At 36.0% G+C, this 27,841-nt stretch overlaps 1 protein-coding gene across 5 annotated transcripts in view; it reads right to left on the minus strand.

The window, feature by feature from the left end:
• LOC132092231 (mitochondrial peptide methionine sulfoxide reductase-like) overlaps window positions 1-27,841 on the minus strand; it is a 67,160-nt gene that overhangs the window by 6,165 nt on the left and 33,154 nt on the right. For 3 of the 5 annotated variants that reach the window (XM_059498389.1, XM_059498385.1, XM_059498388.1), the window contains exons 2-5: window positions 21,264-21,332; window positions 19,299-19,418; window positions 13,800-13,904; window positions 11,821-11,927 (exon numbers count right to left, since the gene is read on the minus strand). In XM_059498389.1, coding sequence (XP_059354372.1) covers window positions 11,821-11,927; window positions 13,800-13,904; window positions 19,299-19,418; window positions 21,264-21,276 — 345 coding nt within the window. In that variant the 5' untranslated portion in view covers window positions 21,277-21,332. Of the gene's footprint in view, window positions 1-4,681; window positions 5,110-9,527; window positions 9,776-11,820; window positions 11,928-13,799; window positions 13,905-19,298; window positions 19,419-21,263; window positions 21,333-27,841 lie in introns of those variants that run through there. The other 2 variants (XM_059498386.1, XM_059498387.1) reach the window with 2 other exon arrangements.

The following is a 27,841-nucleotide window of genomic DNA, read 5'->3' on the forward strand; positions in this document are numbered from 1 at the left end:
AAAAAAAAACATCTTACATTAATTTTCAAAACACTGAATTAGGCCATACCAAACCATAACATAATCACACACACTGTATAGTACAGATAGGAAGTGAATTGAAATGCAAATCTTAGGTTTATTTATGCTATGTTAACCTCTTTCCTTTCTCTGTGGAGGATTTACTGAGCTTTATGTGGCTTTGATGTAGAGAACAACATTCAAATTAAAAAAATATTTTTTTTTTATCATAGCAGCTGAGCACAAGGAATGTAAATAATGTCCGGTTCTTTGATTTGAAACTGCTATAAGGATGAATGAATAAACAGCAAAGAGATGTTGCCTGGTTTATTCTCAATATCCTTTTGTTTCAGCCTGACTCTAGCCTACAATTGAATTCCAGTCCCCAGTCTGGCACATGGTCTCTGGTCTGTCATTATTGTTCACCTCATCCTTTTGTCCTTGAGCTCCTTGAGTGGCATTGATGTTGAGACAGCCATTCAAAACCAGCAAACGGTTTCATTCTCTGAGGAAGAGTCAATTTTATATGAATCAAACATGGAACAAGTCACAGGTAAAAATCGTTGAATGCTTTGACTTGAAATCGTGTCTAGTGTGGACAGCATATGGTTATGTTTTTTAGTGGGGCCCGTCTGTAAAATAGATCTACTTCAATCAGCAGACACTAAGAGAGAGACAGCCACACTGGCTGGATGAGTGTTTCTCTCTGCATGTCAGTTCTATCTTTTATTCATTTGTGCACTTATTCAATCATATCTTCATTATGCCACATGCCTCCCGTGGTCAGGGGTCACTGTGCCTCCAGGGAGCCTGCGGTTCACCCCACCCATGAGTGATGCTCAAGTCATGCGGCTTCAGAAAGGGGGTCGTCAGCCTACAGGGACCCCAGAGTCCTCCCAAACAAAGAGGCTAGACAAACACGATCCACAGACAAACACAGAGGGCCTGATTCCAGTGACCTCATGCACAGCCTCTTTAATTCAAAGAATGAAGACAAAGACCTTAAGCTTCACTCTGAGGGACACCGTGATGGATGATGTCAACGCTGACCACATGCAACACATCAGTTCGTTTAACTGGAAAGACAACTGAGATAAAATGCAAATGACCGTTATTTTGGTTCAGCATGAGCTCAAATGATGCTTTATCTCAGATAGATTCAAATAGTGTTTAGATAAGAATACAATCTACATTGTGATTAACCAAAAAATAGGAAGGTGCTATTAAAAATAGGACTTCAATCAAAAGACATCAGGTCTTGTGCTTTGGATGCTAAAATATCTCTGAATCCCTCCAAATGTCATGAGTGAAATGATTACGGAGTCATCTCTGAAACATGCGGTGGAGTAGGTGGTGTGGTGCTGAGCTGTTTGGTTACATGTTCCTGTGTTTTGTTTGCACGCTGCTAAATGCATGAAATTCAAACTAATTAATTTGCGTGTCAGACAGAGCAGTCATTTGGTATGCAAATACCTGCATGTCCTGGTTAAGCAAAAAAAAAAAAAAGAGAGAAATGTGAGAGTCAGAGATAAGCAGACTAATTTTTTTGGTGAAGCAATTTTAAACTAAAGAAGGGAAACTAGAAAATTAGAGAGAAGGAAAAAGCAAGGTGTTATAAAGCTAGCATCAAATTAACAAGAGGAATATTAAAGGGCAAAAACTAAATACTTTTAAAGGTAATATACACATACTCCAAATGATGCCTTTAAAGGAAAAGTTCACTTAAATCTTTTTGTCATTATTTACCCCTCCTCCCAACCTTAATATTTTTATCTTTTACAGTGAGAAATAAAGGCATACATCTCTAAAGAAATTTAATAAAACTCTTTTTCTACAATAACAGCTTATGGTGCCAGGCTTGAATATACTGAGCTCATTGCTAATCAGAAAATCACATGTCAGCAACTCAATGAATTTAGTCATCTAGATGTGGTGAAGACGATTTGCTGAAGTTCAAACCGAGCTTCAGAGTGGGGAACAAAGGGGATTTAAGTGACTTTGAGCATGGAATGGTTGTCAGTGCTAGACGGGCTGGTCCGAGTATTTCAAAAACTTCTGATCTACTGGGATTTTCACGTTTACAGGGGTTTAACTAGGGTTTACAGGGAATGGTACGAAAAAGAGAAAATATCCAGTGAGCCCCAGTTGTGTGGACGAAAAAGCCTTGTTGATGTCAGAGGAGAATGGGTAGACTGGTTAGAGATGATAGAAAGGCAACAGTAACTCAAATAACCACTCGTTACAACCAAGATATGCAGAATACCATCTCTGAACCCACAACACGTTGAACCCTGAAGCAGATGAGCTACAGCAGCAGAAGACCACACCTGGTGCCACTCTTGTCAACTAAAAACAGAAAACGAAGGCTACAATTCACACAGAATCACCAAAATTGGACAATAGAAGATTGGAAAAACGTTGCCTGGTCTGATGAGTCTCTATTTCTGCTGCAACATTCAGATGGTGTCAGAATTTGGTGTAAAGAACATGAAAGCATGGATCCATCATGCCTTGTCCCCTCGGTTCAGGCTGTTGGTGGTGGTGTTATGGTGTGGGGGATATTTTGGGCCCCTTAGTACCATTTGAGCATTGTTTAAATGCCACAGCTTGCCTGAGTATTGTTGCTGATCATGTCCATCTCTTTATGAGTTTATGAGTACAGTGTACCCACCTTCTGATGGCTTCTTCCAGCAGGATAATGCACATGTCACAAAGCTCAAATCATCTCGAACTGGTTTCTTGAACATGACAATGAGTTTACTTTTCTCAAATGGCCTCCACAGTTACCAGATCTCAACCCAATAGAGCAGCTTTTGGATGTGGTGGAACGGGAGATTCAAGATGTGCAGCCGACTAATCTGCAGCAACTGTGATGCTATCATGCCAATATGGACCAAAATCTTTGGGGAATGTTTCCAACACCTTGAATCTATGCCACAAAGAATTAAGGCAGTTCTGAAGGCAAAAGGGGGTCAAACCCAGTACTAGCAAGGTGTACCTAATAAAGTGGCCAGTGAGTATGTATGTATATATATATATATATATATATATATATGTATATATATATATATATATATATATATATATATATATGTATATATATATATATATACAGTACAGACCAAAAGTTTGGAAACATTACTATTTAAAAAAAATTTTAATAAAAAAAAGTGATAAGTGATAAAAAAGAAGTGATAAGATATGAATACAAAATGCATACAGAGCGGTGGGTCGAGAGGACTGGAATTGAGAATTACTGTTATACAGAATACGAATCTAATGGATTCTAAGGGTGGAGGTACCTATGCATGGTAGTAAAAACTGGTTCGCTTTAGAGGGCATGCATTTACTTTTGTGCTGGATTTGCCCTTGAGATCAGGGTCTGTGTCTTTGAGAACTCATCTGCTGGCACTGATACTGGCATGGCTGTTGAGGAAGGTGGCACCATTTATTTCCTGGCAGCTCTGTGCTTCTGTCCATAATGATGTTTAAGGCTATGTGTTCTCCCGTGCCAAAAATCTGTTCTATAGCATTTGTTGAGTTCTCTTGAGGATATCATCATGAAGGAAAATGAAGTCTGGAATCGCTGGAAGAACAACGAGGGGAGAAAATGGGATGGGAGGACCAGTGGTCAGATGGTAAAGAGGGAAGACAAACCCATAAAGACAGCCAGCCATCTGATCTGGAAACAGTAGTTCGGTCATGCTCCACTGTAGGCATAAATGTGCTCTGATGCTTTGGGTTTATGGGCTTTAATTATATTTCAGATCACACAAAAGTAAATAATCAAAGTTTCTCTGGACACGTTAGAATCTCTTTATGAGATGCAATGTGTCAAACTATGAGGTGTAAAATACAGAATAAAAAGAGAAGAAAAGAGAAGTGCAATTCATTTTTACAGTTCTAGGTTTTGGTCATAGTTTTTTATTTAGACGAAAATCTCCATTAAATTTAGTCAGTTTCATGTCATTTCATTCAACTACAATTTGACTACATTGTAATCTAATTTTAGTTATGTAAGTAACATTTTATTTGATGAGAACATTTTATATTGTATAACTAATTAAAAATATATTCCGTCTATTGTTTCTATGTTTCATGTATTTCTTTTTCAAATGTTAAAAATTTGTGTTAATTCATAATTTTTGTTTGGAAAGACTGACATTAACACTGGATGACAAAATAACAGATAATGTTTTTTTTTATTATCAATTTTTTTGTCATATTCATTCATTTGAGCTATTTTTACTCAAATTTGACTAAAATAATAAAATAATTGACAAAAATCATTTGAAAAAACAGTTTATGAAAAAGTGCCAAATCAAACCAACAACTTAAACAATTAATCTATTAAACTTTTTTTTTTTTTTTTTTTTTTTTTTTTACTTTTGATAGAAATATCCTTCAAATTTATATTTATGCATTTTTGACAATTTTACTACAACTGGACAAAAATGTTGACAAAAAAATACAAAATTAATGTAGAAATGTAAAACACTGGAAGGGAGGATGAGAAAAGAAAACAAGAGACCAAAACAATAAAACAGATGAGATGAGGTAAAACAAGACGAAAATAGATGACAATGAGATCAGAGAAGACGAGACGAGAAGAGGTCGGAATAAAAAAAAAGATCACAATGGCTAGAAAAGTAGAGAAAATAAAGAGAAATGATGAGGCGATACTACAACAGAATAATATATATTCTATGATGTACACTAAGAACAAATGTTAAGAGACAAGAACATGCAAGATGAGAAAAAAAAAGATAAAAGGAACCTAAATGAGATGAGATGAGAACAGAATAGACAACAAGACAAAATAACAATGGCCAGCTGCGAGGAGCAGGAGAGAGCGCTGGGTCGAGGAGCAGAGAGCAGCACACTGAGGAAGGCAGGATGCAGGAAGCAAGAGAAGAACTGAGCAAAGAAAAGTTCAGTTTGTTACTAAAGCAATTTGAAGACAGATTTGGCCGGCAGATGGTTGGCAGCACTGTGTTTGTTAAACCAACTGGTCGGGTACATTAGGATGTCGAGGAGCAGCATGCACTGAGTCTCCATTTAGAACAGCCACACGTGGGGGAGGGGAAGAGGGGCTGACTGCCTGGCAAGCTGGTCAGGAAATAACAGGAGCGGTCGCAGAGCGGCCGGGGGAAAAGCTAATTAGTCCACGCATGGCCCGCAGTCACACACAGACACATACTCTATAATGAGACTCAGGTACAGTATGTTTAATACCTCAAACGGAGAGACCTAGAAAATACTCGTCCAAACACCTCGGCTTCCTTCTTCATTCAGTTTAATCACATCAGTCCACTGCAGTCTAATCTGGCCCATCATTTCTTTCTGTGTCTGTCTGTTTTGTAGCTGTCAAAAACATTGGCATGGGCCACTGATGGCAAAATACACTGGCACTGCATGGCAAACCAGGGTTTTTTTCATTAACTAAAAGTATTTAGCACATTATAAAACTATTAAGCACAGTTTTGTTAACTGAAATTTAGCTGTAATGAAATAAATATAAATATTAAATTAAATTCTTAAATTAAATGAAAATTAGAGATGTTCCCTTGGCAGCTAACCGAAATAAGTAAAGTTTGAAGAACTCAAATTACTGGAAAACAATTACCGAAAATAAATAAATAACTGAAACTGATATGAATTAAACTTAAATAGTAATACAAAATAAAAAAGCTAATAAGAATGACAAAAAGGCACATAAGATTACAAAAAAATAACCTAAATGAAAATAAACTCTAAATAATACTAAAATAACACTGCAGCAAACTAGTGAACTGTTAAATTCTATAGCAAAGTTATATGTGTATGCCTAAAAAATAGAATTATTTTACAAAAGCGAAGAAAAAAAAAAAAAAGCTACCATAAACAACAATAGTTCATGCCATAGCATTTTGGAAAATATTTTTTTAAAGGATTATTTGACCCAAATATACAATCTCCAATCATTTCACAAGAAACAATGTATTATTTATACATTTATCATTTTACATTTATTAGTCTGATTTGTGAATTAATCATTCAGACTGGTTTTATTGATTCATTAAAAATCTGACTCAAAAGATTGATTCAATGATTTATTTATGAATCACAGCTTTTTACATTTTCTGAAAGTGAATCATGAATTTGAGTCTATTTCTCACACAAAACTATCACATGACTTTAGAAAACAAGTCATATGGGTCACTTTTATGATTCCTTTGTGGTGTTTGTTGTGGTTTGTTTTTTGGAGTTTTCCCAGCTTTTATCTTCATCTGCTAACATTATATTGATCGTGTGGTTGGGATATTCATCATCAAAAAAAAAAAAAAGTCAGCATGCAGCCTACGAGAAAAAAAAAATTGTAATAATAATAATTGGACCCTGGAAGAAAAAGCCACAGTAGGAATGACATGAGCGTGAGTAAATAATTACAGAATTTTTATTTTTGGGTGAACAGTTCCTTGAAAAATCAATTAGCCATCCTTGGAAGGCCACACAAAAAAAGTAAAAAAGCCACAAACACCCACTTCCGATACACCTCCTCCCTCGTAATTATAGCCCACATTATATTATCCATGCAGACTGGTGGTGAAGGTGCGACTGGGCTTTAACTGCGCTAGTGTGTAATAGAGTGAGGCTGCAGTCGCTAATTAAGGCCATTGTGATTTCTTGCAGACATTGATGGGGAGGTGTAATTGGTGGACTGCAGTCAATCTCCTGGATTTCGCTCAGGGCGCACAGAGACTAGGTAAACCACACATGTAGAGGCCTCAGAGGGGAAAAACCTGTCTTTTGTTAGCCCTTAATTGAGATGATAATAGATGGGAACATGCCACACCAAGTTCTTGAGACGTGAGGACAGAGAGAAGGAAAGAAAGTGAGAGAGAGTAAATGAGCACAAAGGCAGGAGGGTGGACGAATGGAGCGCTGCCCCTGTGGATAAAACACACTGCCCCCTTGTGGTTACTTTTACCAGAATTTTATATGATGTTATGCAGAATGATGCTATCGTCTCCGCCAATTAATGGCCCATAACGAAACAAGAAAGGGTATGACCAGGATATTGAATATCAAACAATCTTGCAGAGGTCGATAAGACCCATCTCCTTTATTTAAACCCTGAGTGATCGTTACTTTCTGCATTAATATGGTCTGCTCTTGGAGAAAAGCGATGCTAGCTTATGGCATTCATGTTTTGCATTGAGAATCATCTGGAAGGTGATCTGAACGAAGATGCCAAGGCAGATCAGTGGTGTAAATGTGTGCAGATATCAGCTAAAATGAGGGAAGAATTAGGAGGCATGCTGCAGTGGCCAGCAGGGTTATTATCATTAACTATTATCATCAAAGACTATTAAAAACACACACAAAAATTTTTTTTTTACAAAACTAAATATAAATATTAAACCAAAAACGAATTGTAAATTTAGTTAACTTAAAAATAATAAAATAAAATAATATGGCCTAATATTTTCTTTTAATAGTAGTATTAAAAAAAAAATGCTAAAATGTAACTAAAATTAAAATGAAAAAGTATAAAAATAAAAGTAAACAAATAAAGCTCATTCAAAATATTAAGAAAAAAAAATCTTAAAGTAGCACTGAGAAATGTGACTGTAATACAAATTTCCAGTGAAGCCAGATTTGTAGATCTAGGCAAAGTAGGAAAAAAACTCTTGCTCTCATTTTGGTGCTGGTTTATTATTAATATTCTTTGCTTTGAACGTTTTATCCCTATGGTGAAACTCAATGAACTTTGCATGTGTGAAGGGTCTGTGGCTAATTACATTTTGTGTAATTATGGGATGGATGGAATGGATGGTTGCCTAGCAACTAACTGGTTAAATTCACAATATTCGAAAACATCAGCCTCACTACTACGTTTGAGCTAAAGACTTTAAATATCACAGAAGAGTCACTTCTCATAGAGAACAAGTCTGCCCCAAGGAGCCATATTTTCTGTTAGTGTTATATTTTCAAATCCTATGAAGCACTCATCATCTTTGGACATGGTTTTTGGAACATGTGAAATGGATATACATAAAACTGTTAATGCAACTCAACAGTCTTCCAGAAAACCTATCGTGTCAGGATTTTCAGTGTTATTTAACATTATATAAAATATCCATTTAATATAGCCTACTTCAACAGCAGTTTCTTACACCTGCACAATTCTGTTAATTGCTACTTGCAACCGTATACTTTTTTTGTTGTTTTTGTTGGTGGAATCCAAAATGGCTGACAAGTTCAAGATTAAAAATACTTACTTAATCCATAAAATTGTACACTATGCCAAATCTGCATCTGCACACTTGGGCATTTTTATTGGAGTGACAGAAAACCTTCACTGAAGACTGGCAATTTTACTCCTCAGGCTAAAACCTTAGCAGCTTAAAACAAGTGGAGCCACACACAGCATTGCAAACAAGATTTATGATGACATCAAATCTTCCCTTATGCAACACAGATGGGCCCCCAACCCAAGATCGGAGTCCCTCATCTCCAGCATCCTCCAACCCCCTCTCACCGGGCTCCCTTTCCTGACCCTCACTCATAATGGACCCAGCTGCCAGTCAGACCAGGCTTTATTAACCCCTTGCCTTCTGACACTCATTTCATTGTGGCTTGGGGTCAACAGCTGATTAGAACACCGGTGAGGCGGCACTCTACAGACGACCTTCGACCCCCAGCAGCCTCGCCGTTTAGGCAGCGGGCCAATAGGAGGCAGCGCGGCCTCCCTTATTGCCATGGAGACAGGGCCTGCTGAAGCGCAGATGGCTCAGCAGGGGGTAGAGTGGGTGGAGAGAGAGAGGGACAGCAGAAATGGAGGATGGAGCGAATAAGTAAGAGAAAGAGAAAAGGGAGATGTAGTTAAAAAAGATGGCCGTTAGAGGGAGCGTGTGAGTATGCAGGCATTTCAGAACAAACTAAAATCTTCTCTGACAGCATGCAGCTTCATAAACTCCTGTCTTCTTCATCTGACCAGCTAGAATAGAGTGCTGCAGGAAATATTTGATTTAACCCTCATGCTTGTCCAGTTGAAATAGCCTTTGCTATGTGCTCCCAGAGATCCCATGTTATATGTCTAAAAATGGCCTAATAGTAATCGAAAATAACCTTTTTTTTTTCAATGCAAATTCTTTTTACATGTTTCTCTGACCTAATCAACTCAAGTTGTATCACCAAATAATGTGATACACTGACTATATTGGATATGGAAATGTCACTGTTACTGCAATAACCTACTTTTCTATAAACATGAATTCAACCATGAAACATACCAAACTTAAAATTACCCATTTTCTAAGAGGAAGAACATCTCTTCATACCCTATTTTTATGAAACATAACTATTTTAGAGGACCATAGAATGGCTCTCATTTCCAGTCATTAACAGAACCCTTGTCCATGAAATTCAGGGCAAGAAAACAAAGCAATTAACATTGAAACATTCTCTTATCAAAAAGGCTGCTCTGCCAAAGCAATAAGAAACAAAAGGCCTTTTACAAAACAGAATAAAAAATATTAAAAAGGCATCATTATTTTATTATGCAAATTCATAAAGCAGAATCTATATGCTAGGAGATATAGCACCTAACACATAAGCTGAAGTTAGGCATGGGATCAAATGCTGTAACCAGTCAGCATCGAAGACCAAATCTCTGTAAAATTCGAAATATGATTAAAAAAAGTGTCTGATTTTGGAAGTAGGAAGCTGATCAGAATGTCAGAGACTAATGGTGCAGACAACTGGGAGTCATTATCAGCTGGAGCCAGTGCTGCGTGAAAAAACAAATGGCACACATATGCTTTTCCCGCTCTGAGGCCTGTGTCCCCTTTTCTCATCCCCAGGGTTCCAACACTACAGCCTGTGTCTGTAAGAATAAGTGTGTGTGTGTGTGTGTGTGTGTGTGTGTGTGTGTGTGTGTGTGTGTGTGTGTGTGTGTGTGTGTGTGTGTGTGTGTGCTAGAAAAGACACTTCCTTCATTTGGACACTTCAAATCCCCTGGTTCCTGATCTCAAAATCATTAAATGTATTCTGCAAGAAAAGTTCTTAATATGCCTCTAAAATAATGATTGTGAACAGCGAGGACTTCATTTGTGAGCATGTGTGAGTGTATCTGCGAACATCAGTGTCCAGTGAGATCCTTCCCTTCTTCAAGAATCAGTTGCTGAGTTACCAAATGCACAGTATCACAGGAAAAGATATTGGATATTGTGTTCAGCATTTGTTTAAAATGGAGGGCTGAGGCAAGAGTGACTGCGCCATTCATTTGGGCTCTTTTGATGTAAAAAGAGAGGCTGCAGAAACCCCAGCACAAAAGCAGTCGACAGTTGATGTGAAGTGCAAGAAAGGACTCTGTGACGATGAGACAGTCAAGGTCATCTCGTCAATAGTTAAATGTGTCTAATGCGACACTATCCATAATGTGTAAAAGCATGAATACCGAGCATGAGTGCTTCGCTGAGGTACAGAACACACAGCTGCTAATTTAATCTCAGACTGTGGACTGATCTGAGGGAATGAGAAGGGAAAATCCCGCCCCCCCCCCCCAAAAAAAAAAACTATGATCATGCACAAGGGGAAGGGGGAGGGAGAAGGGTTTTGAAAGAAGAAAATGAGACTACAGGGGTACGGTAGGGAAGATTAGTGCCTGTAAGAAATACAGTCAGTTCCTCTGCTTCTATTGTTTCTAACAGGCTTCGCTTTGACGGAAAGGGTGGGGTTGTTAACGTGAACCGCATGCAGGTTTGTAATGCAATGCACCACCAAGAACAAGAAACCTCAATTTTCGGCTCGACAACAGAGCTGTTCTGCAATTAGAGAAAAATATATGCATAATGCAGATGGCAGCATTCACACTCAATGCCGAAAGGCTTTGAACCTCCTCGTGCACGGATTTGAAGTCTCCCTTCTCCAAGCTGTCTAAAAGACAAACAGAATTACCATTTCATGTGTAAGATTCTATTTCCCTGCTTAGCAGAAAACCTCTTTCAACTGGGATGGATTCGCAGGTTATCAAACAGAGCAAGAACCGTTGAGAGCTGTAATCCTCAACACCTGTCCCTTCTTACTGTCCACTTGGGGACCAGAGGTGTGAGCATACCATTATATGAGGGTACCGTCGATACAAACAGCTTTTGTTTTCTAAAAGCAGTGGTTGTCACCCGGTGGATTGCAGGTGTGTTCTGATATGGTCGTTGACAGGAGGGAAAATACAATACTAAGCCTGTTGCCTAACTTGCCTTAAAATGCCTTGTGAAAGTGAAGAAATTAACACCATCACATTAATATTCCAATAGTCAACAACAAGAACAATAACTCTAATAATGATACTACTAAACGATACTACTTAATTATTAATTAATAATTAAATATATATATATTTATTACATTATTATTTATTTTTCATAGATTATATTTTTGTATAATTTATCAAATGTATTGTGTTATTATTAAAAAATGATGGGTCGTTTCAACAGAACTTGACTGGGTCAAATATGGACTAATCAAACAGTTGGGTTAAATTTTTACATTAAATGTTTAACCCCAAGGTTGGGTTAGTCCATATTTGACCCAAAGTTGTGTTGAAAAAACCCAGCATTTTTTGGGGGGAGTGTACAACTGAAGAGTGCAGAGATCCCCAAAACTATAATATCAATAATATTTTCAAGGAAATTTTTGCTTTTGGTGCTTGATGTCCCATGTAATATCTGGATCCTGAAGCCAAACTAGTATTGAACCAGTGATCCACAAACTGATCACCTGAGGGTTGTTTGTATATTGAGGGGAAAGATATGAAAGGCCTGTATAGAGGGATACCTTCTGATATTCGTCCTTGGAGTGCAATGCCTGGCCGAGCTGTTCCTGTGTATACGCATAAATGGTTGATCGATAGACCGTTCCAACATCGTTGCCCTGGCGCATTCCTATCAAAGAAAATGTAATGATATGTCAGTGCTAAAACAGGGTGTTTGAGGATCTGGTTACGACACAAATGTAATTTTTGAGTTAACTACTCCTGTATATTCAATCTTAAACTCTATATAGACATCTGAGAACTAAAGTAAGTCATGTAACCATGATGTAATCATGCAGTTCAGCCACTGAGTGCATCTTCTGTTCAAAATTAGCATCTATTAGTACTTTAGTCTCTTGGGAAACAAACTCCCAAATCAATAAGAAAAGAAATTCCTGGGAAGAGTGCAATTTTAATTAAAGCTCTGTTTTGTTTGTTCTTGATCCAGATATGACTTCATAGATTCGGCAAAGATATTTTTGTTGGATGGGAAGAGGACATTAACTATGCTGAAAAAGCTGTATTGTACTGGACGGAACACTTGACTGAGGTCTTTACCTCATGTGATTATAGATTATTTTATATAAATTATTTCTGAGCTGTAAAACTGTAAAAATTACTTGGTGCATCTTAAAAAAAAAAAAAGTATGTTTTTTTTTTTTTTTAAACGGCAGTTCAACTTAAGCTAAATCATAATGATTTCAGTGTGAACATTAGAATGAGCTGAGAGTTAGTCATCACCACAGACAGAATCAGAGCATTATACTTGCCATCTCCATCAGACTGAATGTGATTGGTTGGTGAGACACTTTAATCTCTGATCTGAATCCTCTGGTCATGATTGCAGCCACTCAAACCATTGCCTCTCCTCTTTTGAATTCAAAATGGGCCTCTTGTGGCTCTCAAACTACTGGAACTTAAGATTGTATTATGTTAAAGAGCTTTTTTACAGGATTTTAAATGGCTTTTTTGTGCTTAGCCTTTCTGTGTTAAACAAAACTTACTGTGTACTGTATTGGGTTTCAACTAGTAATGAACTAAATATGATCATAAAGGGAGAGTTTACCCAAAAAGGACATTTTTGTCATTTCTTCAAAACCTGTATGACTTGCTTTCTTCTGTGAAACATAAAAGAACACACTCAGAAGAATGCTTTGGCTGCTCTATCGCATGCAATAAAAGTGAATAGAGACAGAGACAGAGATTGTTGAGCTTTAAAATGACTTAATAAATATTTGACTAAATTATAAAAAAAAATATAAAAGTATTAAAAAAGCTCTGATGCCATACAATTGTGGAGATTTGAGGAACAGACTTAAATTCATTCATTTAAAATCTTTCAGTGGAACATATTCATGTGGCATCCTATATGGCAAACTAAAAATATTTTTATAAAATACATAAAAATGGCCAAAAATATACTCCTAATTCAGGTTTAAAAATATATTTACATAAATACATATGTGCAATAAGTTAACAGTTAAATAGTTTAATATTTTTGGCCATTATATGCAAATATGTTTATTTTTTTGTTAAGTGTTTTTCCCAAAACTGTTTTAAATTTTATATTTCTTATAAACATTTCTCACAGTGTTTTCTTTTTTATTAAGTGTTAAACTATATTTTAAGGGTTAAACTAAATATATTTTTTCAATTTCAAATATATATATATATATATAGATCATACAGTTTTTATGTATTTAAAATACATTTTAGACATTTACACATTTTATGTATGGGATATTTAAATGAATGAAAACTTATGTATATTGCTCATTATAAGATCACACAAAGTCTTATGGCCTACTTTTAAGGTGCTTTTCAGAGCTCAATATTTCCTCATTCAAGTTCACTGCATAGGAAAAAAAACAACTTCTTTGTGTTCCACAGAAAAAAAGTCAGAATGAAAGGTTTGGAAAGACAAGAGGGTGAGTAAATGATGACAGATTTTTTAAGTGATTTTTTTGAAAGATTTTGTGTGTGTGATGGAATGAAATGTTACCTTGTGTAGGGTCGTGGCTTTCCCAAAATACCTTGAGCAGCTGTGCAAAGTTGATTTTCTCAGGCTCATAGACTACGCGAACCACCTCTGCATGTCCTGTTTTACCTGTGTGAGTTAGAGGAGCAGAGGTTATGGTGTAAACATCATCGTCAAAAGAGTCACAGTGCGCACACATGCTCGTATTAAACAGAGGTGGCCTGCAGTCCCAATCCACTGAGGTCATCAAGGGCCACTGATTTTGGCTTGACTGGCCACATCTCCGGCGATAAGGTCAGTCCTCCATATTGATTACATTTATGTGTCTTTTGACCCTTTCATAAAAGTACAAGGACAGTTAATCTACCTGTGTGTCATAGCATCAGCTGGGTGCTTTTCTATAAGCTAAAAAGAATTGCAACCTGAAGAAGGAAACCATGAAAAAAACTTCTAGAGGAAACTCTCCTTCTCTTAGACAGACTCATAACAACAAGAAATTATTTTGAAATGACTCACTGCAGGTTAGAAAGCATGGAGGAGGAGCATAGAGAAGCATCAAACAAACACATGCACAATGCATTACCTACTCTGCCTGATGATTATGCTCTCTTTAAGGTTGGATTCAAACAACAGCCAGCCATTAGTAGCATTCGAAAAAGAAGGCATGAAGTGGTTCAGACAGAGATTAAAATGAGAACTGCTGATGCTTTTCTTTTTCAATGTTTTTCAAGCACTGAACAAAACTGCAAGGTTTATTTTTTTACTTGTCCTACAGAAGCCATTGACGTTTCATGAAAGTATTCAGACAATTAAATGCAATTGCAATAAGGCTTGTTGAAGAAGTTAAAAACGCAATGGGGGAAATCACTGCACTGGCTGATAGTGTTGTTTATTTCCACTCATTGGAAATAAGTCTGCATTGTTTAGGGCCCATTTCACTAATAATGAAACTAGAAATAAAATGGCACAAAAACACAAAATGTGTGTGAAACACAATTTGCATGGCACCGACTTGCAGACTGATTGTGAATGTTAGGTTGTGTTTGCACTTTTAAAAAATTACACGGACTGTGCTGCAATACAATTCGTTAACATTTAGCACCTTGTTTGTGGTTTGCAATGTCAAAGTCAAACTCTGCTTTATTAAAATACTGCTTTATTTTTCAATTGTCAGTAAATAAAGAAATTATATAAACACTATACATTTTTAAAGAAACTGATCTTTTTTTATTCAGAAACAACACATTAAATTGATCAAAAGCGACAAAAATAAAATTCTTTAAAAAAAAAATTATATTCTTTAAAGAATCCTAAAATGTCAAATGTATCATGGTTTCCATTAAAATATTGAGCAGCATAAGTGTTTTAAGCATTTATAATAAAAATAAATGTTTCTTAAAAATATATCAAAATAGAAAACATTTTTAAATCAATCTAAAATTGCACAATAATACTATAAAATACACAATATAAATAATTTATGTAAATAAATTTAATTTAAATAAATTTAAAAATATAAATTCCAATTATTTAAATCATTCATTTTTGAGAAAATTACATGAAATTAATCTGTTTTTTTCTTGTTTGTTTGTTGTTATTTTTTCCCTCCATATGTTTGTTTACATTAATTTGAATCCAGAAAACTCAATTCATAGTATTGTCCTGTCTAGTATCTATAGTCTATATTTTGGACTGTGAGCAGCATGTTGCAAATGAATCACAGAGCATGAACCAGCTGTGACTAGAACACCAAAACAGAGGTCCTAATTCCATATCTCCTATCATTAATTTATTACCAAAGAAGTCTGCTTAATAATCTCTGCTTCAGTCTTATGGGGGGGGGGGGGGGGGGGTGCATTATGTCCTCTACATTATCTCCAGTAAATCTATATTGCTTTGATATTAAAAAAGTAATAAAAGACAAACCTGTGGGGTTATTTTCATTACCAGGCAAGACGGCAGAGGGGTAGTAACATTATCAGAGCTCAGATATGGAGAACCAAAGCCGTGCCATTGCCCATACACCCAGGGCTGTCGCATCAGTTCACATCTATACTCTTGGCAGTGTAAAAATGCAAATGCAAAATGCAAAAGCAAACATCATAGGTTATGTCATTCCCAGCATCATAAAAATCACAAAAAAAGTAATAGTATCGCAGTGACTGCTAAATACTGCTAAATGGTGAACTTTGTTAATGATATGTGATGATTTTTCATTAGCAGATGGGAATTACATGTTACAGTACTTGAATTTTGGCACTTGTTAATATTGGATACTGCAGATACATCATCTGTTCATATTTCTCTCTAATCATCTTTTTTATAGAACAGATTTAGAAACACTCATGTGCAGTATAAAAAAAGAAAGCAAAAATGTACATTTTCTGCACTTGTTGTAACATTTTGTCAGCATTTTATGCAAATGTTCATATGCAGCGGTAAGACAATGGCGTTCTAATGGAGGCATAAGAGCCCACAGCATTATCCTCGAACTGCGTTATGCATGTTGGCTTATGGGAGAGTAATGAACCCATTGAACCCGTTCCTACACTTCCCACTCCTCTCTTTACATTCATCCATTTCTCCCTCCCTCTTGATTTTATCTCTTAACTCTCGCTCTGCTCGGATTTCTTCCCTTCTTCATTTCCTTTTTGAAGCATCTCGCCTCTTTTTCTTCCCATCTCCCAGCTCAAATCCTTTTTCTAAACCCCCCATTTTTTTTTGGTGTAATCCCCTCACCCACCCCCTCACCAGGCTGTGCCGTTCTAGACGAGCTGAAGGTCGACCGCAGGCGGCCATATTTGCTGCAGCTTGAGACATACGTTCTAAGCGAAGGTACAGATGTAATGCAAGTATCAAGGGAAGTGCTTTTTACTGACCATCAATACAAGTGGGAGCAGTGAAAACTGCAATCCTCTGAAATTCTGAGATAAAAGGTTATGTGAGATGCTGCAAAGGCACAAGCACGCCATCCTCTCATGTTCTCTCTTTGTGCCGCTCTAATTCTGCATTGCAAAATGGGTGAAAAGAGAGACTATGGGCTGCTTCGGTTTTTCATTCTATGCCTTTTCTAGTTAAGGTGAATTTTAAAGGTTTTTTTTAATAACATTTTAAATTGCGCTGTGCTAACTCGTATATATATATATACAAACACACACACACACAAATGCTCACATTATTGTTCAAAAGGGGTCAGTGAGTGTTTAAGTATTTAATGCTTTGATTCAGCAAGGATGCATTAAATTGATCAAAATGACAGCAAACTTTTTAAAATTAAAAATACACACACACACACATATACATATGTATATATATATATATATATATATATATATATATATATGCACCACACAAAAATACCACATTTTTTGTAGAATGAGTCATAAGGTGCTATTTTCTATGATTATTTGCATTGTTGGCTTTATCCTTAGTGCATGTTTCTGCTTGGTGGACATGTCTGTACCCTTTAATCCCTGGTTAACACATGCTCTTGTGCAGACAAGACTGAGATTAACATTGAAAGAGAGCTTCATATGATCGTAGCACTTCCCTTCCCCCTCACATACAAGAGTAAAATCCAGTAAATGATTCTATCGCCCCCTTCCCAAACCTAATAGGCTGTCTACATTTTAAGACCTCACAGGCGCACCCTGATGGCACAGCAAAAATAAACACTAAAGATGACTCCTATTAGATTAGATTCATATTCTGAGCCCTATTTGTATGATGCTCAGAGTTTCTGCCTTTTTAATGTGTTTTGTCACTTATAGGTTTTAGCTTAGTAAAGATGCTGCTTTAAATGGTAGCTGCCTATGTAGGAATCAATGCAACCCACTAGGTCTTGGTGAAAAAGAAATGAAGCTATGCATTTGCACACAATTACAGATCATATCTAGGAGCAACTTTCCATTTCTTTTGAAATCTTGTTGTTTGTTTCAAAAGGATGTCAGCATTCAAACCCTGTATGGAGCAAAGAGTGTTGCCAACCATTTCAGCACCAGCATTCATTTAAGCACCACCCACTGGACAGCTCCCTCTGAGTTTTCAGCACCCCATGCCATATATACCTACGTAAGTTCTGCTTGCAGTGAAGGACCTGCTGAATCATCACACCCAGCTATACGACGGTTTTGATTCTTAAAATGTACGGTTTCTTAGAAAAAGGAGGAATTTAAATATAAATGCCCTGCAGTGAGAAACATGTTTGCGTTTATGTCGTCCAAACTTTGGAGTAAAGAATGAGTAAGCATACTCTGCGAGAGCCCATTAAATCAAATTCATTTGATTGGAAATTGTTGTGACTGAACTTGAGCTAATGCAGCATACAGGGAAAGAAATCTTGGGAGATCAAAGCCCAGGCCTGTCATGCTCTTCAAAGAAAAAAAAACTTGAGAGTAAGTAAAACTCCTTTTGTTAGACTAAGCACTTCAGGAGGCAGAATGAAGAATTATTTGTAATATATAATTGCAAAGAAACAAAAAAATTGGGTGTCCATTTAAATAATTCATACTTTATTTTATATTTTCTGTTTAATTATATTTTAAAATGTAATTTATTCATGTGATGCAAAGCTGAATTTTCAGCAGCCATTACTAAATTCTTTAGTGTCACATGAGCCTTCAGAAATCATTTTAATATGCTGATTTGCAGGAAATGTTGAAAACAGTTCTGTTACTTAATATTTTTGTGTAAACCATCATACATATTTATGTAGGATTGTTTGATTAATATTTATTTATTTATTAATATTTATTAATATATTTTTTGTATCAATTTAATGCATCCTTGCTGAATATAAGTATACTTAGTAAAAAAAAAAAATACACGTTTTAATGGCAGTGTATATGCTCTAGCCACCATTTGGGACTACTGCATTCATATTCGGTTTTCCTCTCTTGTTTTTTAAAGGAGCCTTAATTTTCAAAACCTTAAATCCAGGATAAGGAAGGAGAGGCTCAGATCCAAAAAAATCATCTGGCACAGCAAAGGAAAATCCACCCATGTCAAAAATGCCCATCTTGATTATTTCATTTGGGTAGAAGCTTCATGTTGGTTTTTACATGGGCAAACCTCAACAGTATGAGCATGTGTTATTTTTTCTTTGTATATTAGCCAGTTACCAGACTATTGTTATATGAGCAATGTGTTATCATTTTAGATATAAGCATATATGAACGCAATCTGGATGCCTGCAGATGTTACAAAAAGAACAAGACCGTAATTACTGTATGAATTCTGTACAGAATTCTGTTCTGTACATTTCTATGATAGATAGATAGATAGATAGATAGATAGATAGATAGATAGATAGATAGATAGATAGATAGATAGATAGATAGATAGATAGATAGATAGTTCAGTTTGTGCATTATTTATGATGCTCAAATTGTGTGCATCTTCTTTATGTAGCTAGAGCTCCACAAACAAAGAAGAAGAGAAGACAATTAGTCACTGAAAGCTTGTAAATGGTACTCAGTTACTGTACAGTTGCAATTTTTTAAAAGTTGAGTTTAGATCACATACCTGTGCACATCTCTTCATAGGTGGGGTTTGGGGTGTAACCGCCAGAGTAGCCTACTTGAGTGGAATAGACCCCCTTTTGGACCCAGAACTTCCTCTCAGCTCCCCAGAAACAACCCATACCTGTGTTAAATAGAGAAAATAAAAAAATATTCCTTTTATAGCCACAGACCATAACTGGTCCATAATTGAGACAAAAAAATATATATTTCTACTATTGGTGGAAATGACAAGGACAGCCTTGATTCTGAGAATATTTATAGTACTCATTTTATGGAAATTGTAATTTATACTTTGCATGTTTACATTACATGGAAAATCAAACCCATGACTTTGGAGTTGCTAGCACTATGCTTTACTGCTAGAACTGTTTGAACACAAAAACACAAAACTTATTCAATGGCTGTTAATAAGACAGCAACTGAATGTCTCTTTTGAGATATGTTAGAGCAAAATGTTGTTGTTGTTGTTGTTGTTTTCACTGTTTAGATATCCACATATATGCCGTTTGTTTGTTTGTTTTTTCCAAAAATTGTTTTGCAGTTTTTGCCATAGCACATTAGTTTAATGTGACTATGGGGCTGTCAAGCTCCAAAGGGACAAAAGCAACACCATGAAAGAAATATAGAAGTGGACCACACGACTTCCCGTTTCTAAAAAAAAAAAAAAAAAAAAAAAAAAAAGAAATTCATAGTTTGTGTTTTGATATTTTTTTATGCTTTGGAGATTCACAGAAAAAAAATTAAATATTGTAAACATGAGAACATTAAAATAGAAAACAAAAACAAATAATAATACCAATAGCAATAATAATAATATTATATATATATATATATATATATATATATATATATATATATATATATATATATATATATATATATATATATATATATATAAAATTTATTTTTTTATATTACAGTTTTTAACTGTATTTTTGATCAAGTAAATGAAGCCTTGGTGAGCATAAGAAACTCATTTCAAAACAATAAAAAAAAATGTTTAAATATTTATCTGACTTTTCCCCTCACCAAATTCTATTCACAGTGTTTTTTGTTTTCTGCTGGGGCTGAGTCTCCTCTAGCATCTTCCCACTGGTATTAAATCAACCCCTAAAATTCAAAGCTCTGTAAACTAAAGACTCCTCCATCACACATTTACTCGGGGCCAATAAAAACACATCAACCACCATAAAACTAACACCGCCTGTAAGCATTTATTACCAAATAATACTTCCCCTCTATAACAGTAAAAATAAATTAGAGGGTAACTAGTATATCGTTATCTACCACAACGTCCCATGGGCAGAAAGTAATTCAATTGTTAAAAAAAAATTAAATAAAATACGTACACGACTGTCAGCTTGACCAGATTTTTCTGATTTACAAGCTGCTGTGGAAAAGTGAGCATAAGGCGAATGATGGAGAATCTAGAATCTGGAGCTCAATTACAAAGGCCCATTGGGACGCCCAAACGCCAAGACTATAAAATGACGCTTTCACACGGGGGATGTTCAGTAAATGAGGGTGAGTGCTGTTCATGGCGTCTAGCAGTCAGAAAGGCAAGTTTTCATGAAGCCAAAGGTAAGAGTTACCTTTCATCACTCTCAGCAGGGGGTTGTGAATTGCAAAGGCACATACATACTTTAAATATTATTTTATTTGTATACAAGGCCCTGTAATAAAACAGCCATTTAATTCGTGTCTGCCATGATGAATTACACAGTTTGAGAACAAATGAATTTATTAAAAAGACCTTAATCAGCAGGACACAATTAAATCGCACAATCCTCCCCTTTATTTTCCTCCCGTTTTGCAGTTTTGATTTTGCACTTCTTGAAGGGGTGCATGAGGGGGGACTAATTACCTTCCACCACGGGTCATTTTAGCTGGATCTACCCCCACGCCGTGATGACACGCACACACGCACACATACACACACACACCTCTCTCAGCTCGGATCACTTACCGAATAAGACCATCTGCAATCCCTCTGGGAACGGTGGCACTGTCCTGTTACCATTCACGTCGTGTTTAGCTGCAGAACACAGGGGAAACAATGGAGAGAGTGCCCTTATAAATCAACACAATGTCAAAAGGATTTCATAATGTGCTCTTCCCAACGCAGCTCACAGTAGGGAAGAAGCTCCCAGGAGGATAGTGGCTCTATTCATACACAGCTCATTAAGTTCAACCCTTAAATTTTGGGTTGATTCCTTTATCTTTCGCTTAAGGAGCACCAAGAAGACAGGAAAAAATCAGGGAAGGGCGAATGATGGTCATTCATTTCTACGCATGTTGGAGGGGAGGGGAACAACACCTGGTCGGATTAATGTATGTCAATGCGACGTTTTAACATGTGACAGGGATACAGATGGGCCGAGGCATGGTAAACCATTGTGTGGATTAGAATAAATGGAGGTCACTGAGTTCAACATCTGGGCGCAGCCATGCCGGAGCTTCAACATGCACGTACTGTACGACTATGTTGCCATGGCAGCAGAGCATGCCAATACAGCCAGGCGGATGGTAGACCTACAGTACATGCCAAGCAGCAGTTCACTGTATCACTCATGGCCACACTTTCTTCAAAAATGGATGGTTAAACCACTCTGTGTTTTAATTCTGGGAAAAGCTTTACATGTTAACTTAATTATGCTCCATTATTAACAATTTTCTTGTTAAAGAAATACTCAGTCCATTGTTGACTATTTTTCTGTTGAATTAATAAATAAAATGAAGTCATAAATAAATTGTTACATGTTCAGTCTAATGCTGACTCTATTTTCTTTCATTTTAGATCCTCCTTTTAGTTTATCATATCTAGAAATTGTGTTTGCATCCAAAGTCAGTGGTGTGTTTCACAAAGGGCTTCATGAAACGTGGCTGTGATTTTAAACAACAATAATAATAATCCTAGGTGAAACAGAGTGACCTTCTCTTGGCGCAGTAAACCTTTCCATTTTAGAATTAAAATGGCACTCAAACAATACAGTGAAAGAGAGGCTTTCTGTGGAGGCCACAGCTCTAATCTAATCTGTGTAAGTGGACTGAAGAGAAGCATTAGAACAGACTTCATTAAATCACTTTCACATTCAGACTGTCACTGCTGATCTGTTTCAACCGCTCAACACTCTCTTACACCACACAGTACATTGAGCAAACATTTATTGTAGTCACTTAATTCAATATCAATGAGTATAAAAAGATAAACATTTGGGTTGTAATAATTCTTAAAGAATTTGAATTGTTTTTTAAAGTGTTATTTTATCCAAAAATGAAAAGTCTATCATCATTTACTCACCCACATACCATTTCAAACCATAAAAAAGGTTTGTTACTAATTGATAAATCAATAACCTAGACTGTAAAAATAACATGCAGATGACATTACCTCACTACTCTACATTATTTTTAAATGATCATTTCGCTTTTCAATTTTTTTACCTTGAAGTATCAGTATCAACATCATTCCGTAAATACTGTACACTGACTTTTAATAAGGCGAATGGTTTCGGTTTCTTTCTCACACTTCTGTTGTTGTACGTTGGAGCAGGTAGGAAATTCCGCAACAAGGGTAGATTGCTTTACAACAGCAACAAATGCACATGTACAGCTTATCCACTTACTTAACTGAAATATACACAAAACTGCATACTTCATTGTAAACTTTTTCTAGCCCAATCAAATAATCTTAGAAAAAGCAATGGAACCAAAACCAGTTTATTTGTCACACTTGAAATGGACAAGTCGCACACATTGCATTATGTGATATAGCATTCCAGGACAGTATGTTTGCATACAGCACATTGAAATGAATGAGGTCACACAGGGGTTCTGTATGCATATAGAAAATCTGCAAACTACACACAGTTCACACAATACAGTCTTTTAAAAACAGTTAAAAGCAAGCCATTCAGATCAGTCACCATATGTTTCTCAGGCCCGGTCTGCAATGCATACGCACAGAGTGGAGTAGTGTTATTGATCTGCAGTGCGTCATTCTGGGAAAAAGTAGCTTGCCTTACAATAAGGACTGGCAAGAGTCGAGGGTTGGTTCAGTGGCTGCACTTTTGCCTTTGAATGTGAGAGGAGTGACCAAGCCACTGCCCATGCTGAGATACAGAGCTTTCTATTACCCTCTCACCACGCTCCTGCTCTCTAATGGCCAGCACTCACCTTAGCTGTATTTCAGTGCTATAGTGTATGGTTACACCTCAACCCATTCCATCATGTTACATCCAAAGCAATTACATCCTGACCTCAGAGCACAGACCCAGATTGACCGGCGTTTGGAAGCAGATCTTGGGGGGAAAAAAGTACAATCACTCATATGAACTTACATGACCTTTGCAAATACCCATATATATACCCAAGGATTTTTCTTTTTTTTTATAATACAAATTCGGAATGATTCACTAATGAATCTTTCAGACCTACATGGTTCAAATCATTTAATGAAAAGAGTGGAAAAAAATGATCAAGATGATGAACAAGAACATTTATGTGATTAAATATTTTAAGGATAAATATCCATATAATATAACAGAGAAGAATTATATACATATAATTATATACTATATACTGTACTATACTATTCTGTATATACTACATAAGAGAATTGATAAAGAATTTAAGAAAACGTAATGTATATCATTTCTATAAATGATATAAAAATCCAACAATTACTAAAAACAACAACTTAAAAATATGAAATCACATAAAATTGCATCACATTCTTGTGTATATGTATATACAATTTATAATATAAAAATAATGAATAAAAAGTAAAATGTAAGAATAAATAAATAAAAATATATAGGCAATACATTTTACATTATATTATTATTATTATTGTTATAGATAATTATACTTATATACATTAAATATATTTATAAAAAATTGTTTGTTTGATTTTCAGCTAATGCTGACAGAAAGGTGTTGACAGTAAGGCCTTAAACCTGCATTATAGCGCAGCTGAAAAAAACTGCAAGCTTGCATGCGTGTCTATGCCCGAATCCCTCATTATATTTAAACAATAGACCGGGAGAGATCTGCCTACAGAATGACAGTGAAAGCGGCACAGAGTCCTCCGTGTTCCTCCAGTTCATCCCTTGCTGCAGTGTCTAAAAAAGCACAACCACACCAAGGCCTTTTCTCTGCCGTGGCTAATGCCCACCTACCACATCCCTCTACTTTCATTATCTTAACACAGAGCCGGTAATTGCTGTCTTTCTGGAACAACAGAAGCATATTCATTAATGGTCGGACACCCCCCACAGTCAGATAAACAATCTAAATGTAAATGTCAGCAGCCAAAGACAATGAGTTGAGACCGAATACTAATGGCTCAAATCTAAGCGTGGAACACTTTCCTCTCAGCCGAAGAGGTTGGGGGGAGAAAGATACAATGGAGTGGGAGGGGAGGGGAGGGGTATTATGAAGCATTCTCTCCATCCATCCGTCCCTCCCTCTGTGCATCTTCCATAACCCCCCCCCCCCCACCCCTTGTTTATCCAGTGCCACGTGCCAAAGTATTCCCTGCCGCCCCAGTCCTTTGATTCATCTCTCCCACAACATCACTGAAATTCATATAGTGCTTTACATTTTATTAATCATTGCTGATCACAAGCTCTTTTGGCTTTTCTGAAAGAGGCAGGCCTTCATTAATGGATTAAGAAAGAAAAATATAATCTACTGGCTCTTAAAATTAATGTTTCAAGTTCAAGTATGAATACAGAGCTGTGCTTAGATAATTTGTTCATCAAAACCAAGAAAATTATTAGCATGACAAACATCTTTTTGGTGCTGCCTAATTATCGTGTTCTTGGCAAACAGAGAAAATAATATCATTCTCACTCAAACTTCTTTTGTGTGGATTTCATCTAATAATTAACACCTGAAGAAGAAACCATAGCATGAATTTGTTACATTACATTACATTTTCTTTGCATATGCACACCTCAGGCGTTCTACTGACTGAAATTCTGTGCAGGGACAACTTTGTATGTACATCTCGTTTCTGCTCGGTAAGTTTTTGACAATCATTTCCGAAAGCTTCTCCACAAAAAGACAGGCTCCCAAAACCATTTTCATGAATAACCAAACTTCACTGACGTGTAAATCTAACATTGAATAAGCAATAAGTAATAATAAGCAATAATAACTAATAAGCAATACAGCACCATGACAGTCCCACCCCTAAAGCAAACGTTTCCGCTCTCTTAGACTGTTCTGTCCGGGTTTTGGATGAATAACTAGGCTGCCTAGGAGCCTTTTTTGTGAACCCAAAAAAAACTGTCAAAATAATGAGGCTAATCACAGGAAAGTCTTTATCCGTGCTGGCATTTGCACTCTCTGCCAGCCAATGTCATTCCTCCGCAGCGCTCTTCGAGTTAGTGCTGCTCTATTTCAGCACCGCACACCATAGCTATGAATATTCTATTAAATATGTAGAGCTCCACAAAGAAAAGCCAATTTGAACTGACAAATATTAAGCGGTATTTAAGTCACCATAATTTATGATCACCAGTATAATTTGGTCATGTCACTTTAAACTAATTTTGCCACATATTTGGAATAAACAAACACAAGATTAAAGGAAATCCTCAAAGTTATAAATTAACATTTTAAATGTAACATATTATATGTATTTAACTAAATATAATGATTTTTTTAAGATGCAGAATTGTCCCTTTTAATTAATAAAATACTAATATATATACTTTTTACATAATTACGATTTAATATAAAAATGTGTTTTGTATCTGCAGTTTGACAACAGACACAGAATTTCCCCTTTTTTTAAGAAGCTCACAATGCCCTTTTTATGATGCAAATCATTTTTCAAATAAATTAATTCCTAACAGGCATAATCCAAAAGGGGTTTAATTATTTTAAAATTAAATTACATTTATGCATTTAGCAGACGCTTTTATCCAAAGCGACTTACACTGCATTCAGGCTATCAATTTTTACCTATCATGTGTTCCTGGGGAATCAAACCCCCAACATTGCGCTTGATATCGCAACGCTCTACCAATTGAGCTACAGGAACACTAAATATTAAATGTTAAATATTTTAAATATCACCTTTCAAAACTTCCATGATCCGAGATATGGCACAAAATCCATCATTGTGCAGGCATCAATCTGGGGTGTGATTCTGTGATATAATTAATGATCTTTTTAGGCCAGTGTTGACTGAATCTGCTCTCATCTAAACAGATTGTTAGATACGGCGGTGAGATGCTGTATTAATCTATAATAGATAGAGTACGGAGTGATCCACTGGCTGAAAATTCAAACTAGCAGCGTAATATTCCCTCTCTCTTGCTTTGATGATCCTGCAGGCATGGCTACACTCATTTACAACATGTTCATAGCTCTCAGTTTCCTTCATCAGGTCTCCATTGATCTATCCCAGCCCTACCCCTACAGCCAATACAGGCTGAATACTACGCCACTCACATTAGTATTCTACTCTTAACAAGTGAAGCATCTACCTAAAAGTAATAGCTTAACATTTATCACAGCGTAACAATTGTTCAGTTGAATCTTTTCAGTTGGCTCTTATTGGATGGTTCTTTCAATTGTCTTATATGTAGCTCGTTTGAGAGTCTGATTCATTCTATTGAAGCGTAGGCCTACACTACATGACAGAAGCTCACTGGCCTTTTATGTTTTAAAGTCTGTGACAAGAAGTTCTTGATCATAACCAAGGGTCACTGATGCTCTTCTACTGTACAAAAAAAAAAATTTGTACTACTACACAACTTATATGGATCATTAAATGGAAATCGATTTTTAGAACCACATCGTGTAGCTGAAACGTTGTCTCTCTATTTTTCTTTGCAAATCAGGCAAGTGACCACAAGCCGATGTTGGTTCTTTACAATATGTCAAGAAATATCTTGTAAATAATTGTCCTCGGATTTTAAACATACATTGTGTGTGTGTGTGTGTGGGGGGGGTAATATTTTATATACACATACACTCCACCAATCAAATGATTGGGGTTTCATGAAAGAAATCAATAAAACAAACAAACAAATATTTAGTAAGGATGCATTCAACTGACAGTGAAGACATTTAGTGTTTAAAAAAAAAGGATATAGCAAATAAATGCTGTTCTTTTCAACTTTCTATATTCTAAGAATCATGAAAAAATGTATCATGCTTTCCACAAAAAATATAAAGCATGTTTCTTTAAAAATGTTTCTTGAGGACCAAAGCAACATAGAATGATTTCTGAATGATCATGTGCCAAGAGAAGATGCTAAAAATGATGCTAAAAATTTAACTTTGCCATCACAGAAATATGTGTTAATATATATATATATGTATATATATATATATATATATATATATATATATATTATGTCTCTGTGTGTGTGTCTTATTTTAAATTGTAATAATATTTCACATTACTAATGTTTTATCGCATTTCTGATTAAATAATGGCTTCTTATAAAATACTTCTTTCAAGTATTTATATTTTTCATGAAAATTTGATTTAAAGTTAGGACTGGCAAAGTCTGGACACAC

This window comes from Carassius carassius, chromosome 18, assembly GCF_963082965.1.
Source record: "Carassius carassius chromosome 18, fCarCar2.1, whole genome shotgun sequence".
Lineage (NCBI taxonomy): Eukaryota > Metazoa > Chordata > Actinopteri > Cypriniformes > Cyprinidae > Carassius > Carassius carassius.